This window comes from Benincasa hispida, chromosome 5 (assembly GCF_009727055.1).
Source record: "Benincasa hispida cultivar B227 chromosome 5, ASM972705v1, whole genome shotgun sequence".
NCBI lineage: Eukaryota > Viridiplantae > Streptophyta > Magnoliopsida > Cucurbitales > Cucurbitaceae > Benincasa > Benincasa hispida.
Window position 1 is genome coordinate 14595213 of NC_052353.1, and position 9092 is coordinate 14604304.

Genomic DNA, 9092 nt, shown 5'->3' on the forward strand with positions numbered 1-9092 from the left:
ATAACTGGTGTCATAGTTCTGTAGGATGGAATTCGCTCCTACCCAGTTTAGGGTTAGCAGATAGGTTGTTCTCTTAAGCACTGATTCCTGGCCTTGGGCAATGGAGCCCGACTTTTACATGATCGAGAGGGTAATGGTTTATAAGTTGGACAATAAACCAATTATTTAAATGGAGGATCAGTGAGAGCTTAAGGAGCAAGATGTATTTATAGGAGTAAAACGATAACTTTGACCTAGCTATAAATACGAACGATCTGTGAAGGATCGACTTACTAATTATGGTAAAAATTGGACAAAAATATATCTACAAGTGAGGAGAGTACAACTATCAAGCTATAGTCGTGTGTCTCGATAGTTAACAAATATTGATTAATTCGGTCTAAAGAGTTTAGCCAATGAATCTCAAATCATTGGAGCTCATGATCTTTAGGTCCATAAGGTCCCTTTACTAGCTCGTAAAATATATCTTGGAATAATGAATTGAGTAGATTTGAATTATTCAAATTTGAAATTAGGGTTTTGAATTTGAAGTGTTCAAATCCAATTTAGTGTTTGATTAATTATTTTCGATATAATTAAAACGTTTAATTTTGTTGAATTAAACGAATTTAGAGAATTTAAAATATTTAAATATTAATTTATATGAATAGAATTCATGTCTAAATTAGGTATTTAATTAATTTAATATTTGGTATTAAATTATTAATTAATTAGATTTCATTAATTAATTCTTTAAATAAAACAATTTCAATTTTGAAAATTCAAAATCAATTTTGAATTTTTATTTAAATTTAATTTTAGTGAAAATTAAATAAAAAAAAAATTGGAAAAGAAATTGAAAATTTAAAAATTCCATTAGTGGAATTAAACCAACATTTGCAAGTTTGATATGGATTAACCCTATAATTAACACCTAAGTCCACTTTGTTAGTGGTTGTTGAAGTGTCATCAAGTTGATGAACAAAGTGCTTGCATGAGTTTGTTGTTTAAAAACTTCAATTTTCAGATTTTGAACTTCTTGATGCATCTGAAATTCTAAATATCAGTTTGCTTTCCATAAACCTTCTTCCTTCCTAACCCAAAATTGAGCTAAATCTGAGATTCCACCTCTCAATCCAAGTTGAAGATTAGTAGAGAAGATCATTGTGGTGGTCTACTATCAAATTGGAAGCCCAATTCGTAGATGGGAAGAAGAATTTCAGCTGTTCATCAAAGGTATTCTAACATGAAACCCTACTTTCTGCAAAACAGTTTTAGCATGCTTTATAAACTCAAATTAAGATTTCGTAAACACCATAGAGGAAGAATGAAAGGAATTTTTTTAGGCAATGGGTATACTCGAAGAATTAGAGGTACCAGACATTTTCCCGAAATGTTTAAGAACACAATTAAATTGCTTTGAAAGAAGTGATATGGATTCAGTAAGGGAATCCTCTGACTCTCTATCTTGTTCAACAAGTTCCTCTTTAACTGAGGATTGAAAAGCAATTCCCTTGTCCTTCTTCTTGGACTTTCCAACATCTCAAACGTAAGCAAGGAACCAAATATTTTATCCACTCTCAGCTTTGTTATGTCTTGAGCTTCCTTGAATACCTAAGAACCTTCCGCACAAGTTTTTCTTTTGAAATTTTCTCTCCAAGGGCAAACGACTTATTTGCATTGTTTAACAGCCAAATATTGAATTCAGAATGAATTCTTCCAATGATTGTCAAACTTTAATTTCAACAATTGCAACCTTTACATCTTGACAGTAGAAGTTCCATCATGAGCAACGGATAAGATATCCCATGCCTCCCTAGCAAAGACACAAGTATTAACTAGTCTGAATATGTTGCAATCTACACCATTAAATATGGCATTTAAGGCACGAGAACTCCCCAACTAAGCTTCATCTTTTTCTCCAGACCATTGAGACTCTAGTTTCAAGACTTCCTTTCCATCATCAATTTTGGTGGTAAGATGAGACCACCTAGAGTCCATAGCCTTCTAAGTTTTTCTATCTATCCAAAGCTGTCATTTGAGCTTTCCAATATGAATAATTTGTTCCATCTAGAACTGGAGGACGAGTGGTAGAGTCACCTTCTTTGATCCCATCCATAATTGAAGCACTTGTGGTGAAGGTGACCCACTCTGGTACCAAATGAAAAAGCAACAGGATAACTCCCCACTCAAAACATGAATGTTAAACGCAAAGCATTGACAAGCTTTATAACAATACAAATACTAACAAGTAAACAAGTAAAGGCATACAAAAGTTGGTAACACAATTCCGTAGTAATCCACCTATGTCTAGGGGGTAGTGTGTCCAGGGAAGATAATCCATTAATAATAAAGAGTTAAGCAGCTCACAACATAGTACTTATTTGTAATACACAATCACTATAGTGACTCACATAAAGCTCAACTCACTAACCACCTAGGCTTCCCTTAGTTGTGAGACTCCCTCTCAAGTGTACTTAGGCTCCCTATAAGTTTGATAATATTGGTGTTAGACACTTTGGCTTCTTACAGTATGTGAGACTTCTTTCACTTAGATATCTTCCCCTTAGTCAGCGAACTCCCTTTAGTGATGAATCTTAGGATACCCTAAAGATGGAGAACTCCTTCTCTGAAGCTAAGCCTTAGGCTCCCCCTAAGACTAAGAATCCCTAGCAGCAATGGTTTAGGCTCCCCCTAAGACTGTGATTTACTTCAAAGTATTGCACTCCAACAGATGAAGAACTTGCACAGCGGAATAGTAAGCAACAAGAAAAAACACATCGTGCACAACAATGGTCATAAAATAAAACACGTCTTGCTTAATAACAAAAGCAGCCTCCTTAAATGTTCAACATAAATCTCCTTAAATAATCAAATCCAAGAAAGGAAACAAATTTTCATTTGGAAAAGATAAGCCGCACCTCAATAAAGGAAAATATTGGATAGAAAATTGCAGCTAGATATTTCCAGATAAGAAAAATATTCTACACGAAAATGAACTATTGTTTAAAATAGATGTTAAGATTTTATTTGAGATAATCGCAACCATTGTCGTAGAAAATTATAAAACGGACTAACCAAAACTACAACACAATTCGTTTTCTTAAACATGTTCTTAGGTCTTCAAACTGTGCCAATGGTTAAAAAACAAATTTCCACTTCTGTTTGGATTATATAATTGCCCAAATTGCTCATATCTATCTTTACGCACTTCACAAAAAGACCACTACCGTCATGCTATACATATTTTTCTCTTTTATGTCAAGTTGTTATGACAGATTGAAGTAAAAAGAAAAAGTGCAGCCAACAAAAATATATATCTAGAAGACTAGAACAGCACCAATTTTATTTTGGATGGTCTTTTTTTTTTTCTCACCCTTTTTCTCTTTCTTAATTTTCCCTGTGTGAGTGGGCAAAAGAGGGGCTATTGGATATTCTTTTTCCTTTTGTACCTATATTTCAACTCCCCACCATGGCAATTGGATTTTTCCAATATAGATCTCCATATGAAATGTCCACCATGATTCACAATTCAATTCCTTTGTTTATAACCTATTAAATAGGGTCATTTTTGTAAAAAAAAAAAAATTGGAAATTTTGTCTTTTAGAGAGACCTAATTTATCAAAATCAAGGAAATATTAGTTCATTAAATGGGTCCTTTTTTAGAAAGAAGTATAATTTGTATTTTGATATATAATAAGCTTGTTTGAATTAAATTTCATAATCTACAATATTTTACACAAAAGAACAATCCCTAGACTCCATAGCTAGAGTGACAAAAGAAAAGGATATATAAAATAAAGTATTAAATTTGAGCAAATTTAAGAAATAAAAGTAGTGGTCATGTGTGTTAGAAAGTCAACTTTCATCTATCAAAGCACTTGTATATCCAGCTTGCTTTGTTGGACTGTTGAATTCACATTATTGGTCACTTCACCAACCCTATTGTTCACCTCCATAATAATCTCCTCAGCTTTGTAAGTTGAGTGAACACCATACACCACATAGAACAAGGTTATCAAGCATGACCAAATTGCAAATCTTTGGAATGACAACATCCTCAATGTGGTCATGAGAAACACATTAAGGAATATCGATGTCGCAGCCGGCCATGGCATGTAGGGCACCGACCATGCCTCAGATGTATCCTGGCTCGGGAATTTGTAATGAAAGAAGGCGATGATGGAGATCGTCGATGCACCGAAGAATAAAAGACCCGGCCACCATTGTTGGTTGAGCTTCCACGATAGGGAGAAACCGATGGCCGAACACGAAAGGAGGAGAAGAAAGAGGAGAATACGAGACGGAGGATGTTTGCTTACCATGACGTATCGACGATAGATGGTTGCATTTGCTACTAGATAGAACACCATGAGTGTCCCAATTGAAATCATTTCAATCACTATGTAAAGCTCAGTAAAGAGTGCAATTGAAGCCGTACAAAGTCCTATACAATAGGAAAAGAGAGACTTGCATTACAAGCTTGATTGAAATAATGTACATTATTTTAATTTTCATATTCATTGTCCTTCTACTAACTTTGTTTTTTTTATCACAACTCTTTTATCTATATTCTTACTAATAGTCATTGAAATGTAGTTAGATTATAAGAAAATTATTTCAAATGATAAAACATTTAAAAATATTTATAAGATATAGCAAAATTTTAGAACAATCAATGATAGACGTCGATAGACACGGATAGACTTCTTGATAGTTATAAAATTTACTATATTTTATAAATATTTTGATTTATTTTTATATATCTAAAAATAGCCCTAGATTATATTCAAAAGAGATTTAACTTGAATTTGATGAGCATAAATTTTTCGGTTCAATAAAAATTTTCTGAAGTGGCCGGATACTAGTAACAAAATTTAAAAAACCTTCGAATATTACTTGATGGTCGTAATTTTGACTTTAGTTCATTTTTTTTCTCTGAAATTCTTTTTTGAACTTCTACTTTCAAAATGTTTATTTTTGTACATTTTAATGGTTGAACTTTCAAAAAGTGATCATTTTGATTTTTGAAAAATAAAGGGACAAAAAAAAAAGATATTTAGATATTGGGTGGGTTGCATAAAGGTTGGTGCATTATTATTATTTTTACCATGTAACAAAAAGGGTTGCCTAGGATATAGATAAAAGTACTTATGCTATATCTAATCATTGTCTAGGTCAAAAATGGTCTCTTTTTCAAAAATACATGGACGAAAATAGACCTTTTGAAAGTATAAGAATTAAAATGTTAAAAATATAAAGATAAAAATGAACATTTTAAAATTATAGAGATTAAAATGAACTATAACAATAATATTTAAACTCAAAAGAAAAAAGAATTAGGGAAGGAATTACCCAAAAAGAGTGTGGCATTCAATGGTGTGCCTGTTTTAGGATGGACCTTGGCTAGCCAAAAAGGGACTAACCTAGCCCTTCCAATTGCACAAAGGTATCTTGCTTGTCCCAACATAGCAACAAGAAGAGAAGCCACAATGCCTAAGCTTGCTCCACCACCTATTAAATTGCCTGCCCACTTCCAACCAAGCCTTTGAAAGGCTATTGAAAATGCTGCTTTCTCTGATATCTGTTTACAAAATTTTAAATATATTTATATGTATATAGGTTATAATAATTATAAATGACCCCAATTGGAGGAAGGAAAACTATCTCCTAGTCACAATCCATTAACAATTAGGATTGTTTATTTATAATGATTGCTAGCTATTTATATGCATATTTGATGAAGCTTTTTTTTTTTTTCATTTATGGACCCATTTAGTCTATCAATAAATTTAATTTTAGTGGCTTTGGTTAAGTCTAAGATGTGTTTAAAAAAACACATGCTTAAACTTTCTTTATATTTGATTCAAATTTTTAATGAGAAACATGTTTTATTTTTCTCATCATTTTCTTAGCATATACTAAAAGAAAGTCATTAATGACATTTCCCATCTTCCTTTTTTTTAAGTACAATTTCTTTACCAGTCTAACTATACTTCTAGGAAAAAAATTTAGGTGGAGAGTCATTGTCCGTCTTAAAATGTATCGATATTCGATTGTCAAACACAAACTTTCAATAACCAAACTTAAACAAAATGATTATCAAACACGGTTTTTTCTTCTCTAAACCGGTCATCCATTCTTAAAAAAAAGTATAGTATTTGAATAGCGCAATGTGTACTAGGACCTAGTGTGACATATTATTGAAATAATTTACCTGATTGTATGGGACCATAAGGGAGAGAGACAAAGCCATGAGACAATAGAGAGCTGAAGTAATGATAACAGAACCCACTATGCCAATTGGAAGGCTTTTTGTAGGGTTTTGGATTTCTTCAGCAAGTGTTGAAGCTGAATCATAGCCTATATAGCTGAAGTAAACAATAGCTGCACCATCCAAGACACCTTTAACACCAAAAGGAGCTAATCCACCAGGCTTTACTAAATTCTTTGCACTTCCTTTGTACATCCCACAACCAATTATAAACCCAAAGAATATCACATGGAACACTGTCATTATTAGGTTTAATATTGAACTCTCCTTTGTACTGCAAAACACAACACCAATATATATATATATATATATACCACTTTTTTCAATTATATATATCAAACCCCAAAAACACTATCCCTATTATACTATCTCATACATTCCATTTTCCTATATCATAATAAAAAAAATTGGGATTTGGGGATTTTCAATCTCATGATCAAATTATATTCTTTTGAAAATAATCATGTTAGGAATTGAGAAAAAAATTATTCAGTGAGGCAACTACTTTCATAATTGTTCAATATATATTAAAAACAGTCATTATTTTGTGATAATCAATATTTGATACAAATTTAAAATACCTTTTGTAGATACTGTCCCATATATCAAATAGTGTAAAAAGTCTCAGAATAATTTCTTAATTCTAAGGTGGAAATATTGGTTTTTTATCTTAAATAAGAAAGTTTAAATTGTAAATTTGGTCTCTATGGTTAAAAAAAAAAGAGTTAGAATTTAGTGTCTATGATTTAATAAAATCTTTATAAATACTCCATGCAGTGACCAAAATCTAATCCTTTTCCTAATCATAAAGACCAGATTTGTAATTAAAAAAAATTAGATTCCGTTTGGTAACTATTTGATTTTTTATTTTTGTTTTTGAAAACTAAATCTATTTCATCCACATTTCTTACAATAATATCAATCTTTCTTAAGTACAAATGGTTGAGTTCATACCTCAATTTCAAAGACAAAAACAATTTTTTAAAAGTTACCTTTTTAGTTCTCAAAATTTGACTTGTTTTTTTTTAACCATATGTAGAAAGTAGATAACAAAAAAAAAATTTAAAAGTAAAAGTAGTGTCCATATGCTTAATTTTTTTTAAAAAAAACAAAAACGAAAAAACAAAATAATTATCATTGGGTGATTTATAAAATATAACAAAAATAGTAACAGACCCACATAATTGCAAGGTGAGAGAAAAACAAATTTATATTAAAAAAAATTGGAAGAAAAGAAAAGTAAGTAAAATTAATTTAGATATGGTGAATCGAGAGAGAGAGAAAAAGAAAAACCTGTGGCAAAGACAAAGAGTGAGAAGAAGAATGAGACCCACAGCAGGGAAATCCAACATATTATAACCCTTTAATAAACCATGAACTTCCACTCTCCATGCATTTGGTTCACTTTCTCCAAATGCAACACAAAGATATTCTGTAAAACTTCTTGCCACTGCAGCATTTGACAACACATATTCCATTATAATGTTTGCTCCAGCAAAATATCCCACAAATTCACCTACAAATATATCATATAATTAACATCTCAAACCACCATCATCAAATATATATATATATACACCCGAGTTTCGATATCATGTTAATTTATTGTTGAAGCCGAGAGCTAAAAAGATCGAGTAAAAGTATACAATTGAATTTTGAAATTGACACCGCTAAAAGTTTGGACTTTGTTGACTATGTAGTTTTTGTTTTGTTGATGCTCGTGACAAAATATCGCCAATAAAACTTTAATTTAATTACAATTGATTTAAAAATACTTATATTAACGATAATAAAATGTCAATAAAGGTTTATATTTATGTTGACGGTCAAAAAGCTAAATAAAAGCATCTTTGATGACATAAAAGTACTTAACTTCCCATCAAAACTGTGAATTCATAGTTTTTCGATTAGTTGATGGGTAGTAAACACTAATGAAACTATTTTTAATGTTTTTCGATAAAGATCAAAATTGTAGTAGTGTGGGGTTGACATTATTAGTACTGACATCATACCAAAAGTGAGTCTTAAGTAACTGAAGGCGCCGCCAGCGGCGGAGACATGGACGGAGAACTCAGTGTAACATAGAGACGAAAGGAGAGCGGATATTCCAGCGATAATATAGGACAAGAAAACGGCGGGGCCGGTGACGTGGAGGGCGACGGGACCAGTAGTGACAAAGACGCCAACGCCGAGCATTCCCCCGACACCGAGAGCGACTAAATCGAACCACTTGAGCTTCCTCTTCATGTCAGCTCCTGACCTTTGCCTAACTTGGTTAAGTTCTTGATCAGGAGTCCATGTTGCTAGCATTCGCTTTCTTAGCCGGTGAGGCGTTTGGGACAACGAGTAGAGATAGCGGCGAAGGAAGGTGGAGGACACGGCGGTGGCCATGGCGGTGGGAGGTTGGGGAAGAAGAATGAATGTGAAAGGAATAAAGGGCTTAAACAGCTTCTTCTTCTCTACTATGGGGTGAAATGAAAGTGAAAGGGAGCTTTTTAAATAAGTGATTGGGGGAGAGGATCTTGGACCTGTAGAATATTTGTAATATTATGGAAAGTTATATTCTCTTTACTAATTATTATTTTTTTCATGTTATTAATGTTGTTTAAATTTTGTATTTTCTGGTAAATTATTTAGATTTATTTATTTTCTAATATAAATTTAGTTAAAAATGTTTTAAAAAGTAGAAAACATAATAACATAATCAATTGGTACAACACTTTTTTGCCAGCCACTACTAGTTTTATTTGTGGTTAAGCTATAGAAAATGCTCTCAACTTTGTACTCATTTCAATAATACTCCTTATATTACAAGAGTTGTATTAATACATTTAATCT

The 9092-nt window shown here is 32.0% G+C and overlaps 1 protein-coding gene across 2 annotated transcripts; it reads right to left on the minus strand.

Annotated features, from left to right (window-relative positions):
- Positions 1 to 3686: 3686 nt before the first annotated feature.
- LOC120077701 (cationic amino acid transporter 6, chloroplastic-like) lies at positions 3687 to 8741 on the minus strand. 2 transcript variants are annotated; one of them, XM_039031662.1, is made up of 5 exons: positions 8267 to 8741; positions 7548 to 7770; positions 6198 to 6435; positions 5336 to 5564; positions 3687 to 4427 (listed from the first exon to the last, which is right to left on the minus strand). In XM_039031662.1, the coding sequence occupies exons 1-5, from the start codon at positions 8643 to 8645 to the stop codon at positions 3853 to 3855; spliced, it is 1644 nt and encodes a 547-aa protein (XP_038887590.1). In that variant the 5' UTR covers positions 8646 to 8741; the 3' UTR covers positions 3687 to 3852. The 2 variants fall into 2 exon arrangements, with proteins under 2 accessions (XP_038887590.1, XP_038887589.1); XM_039031661.1 differs by having other exon boundaries at positions 6198 to 6528.
- Between the last annotated feature and the right edge of the window lie 351 nt (positions 8742 to 9092).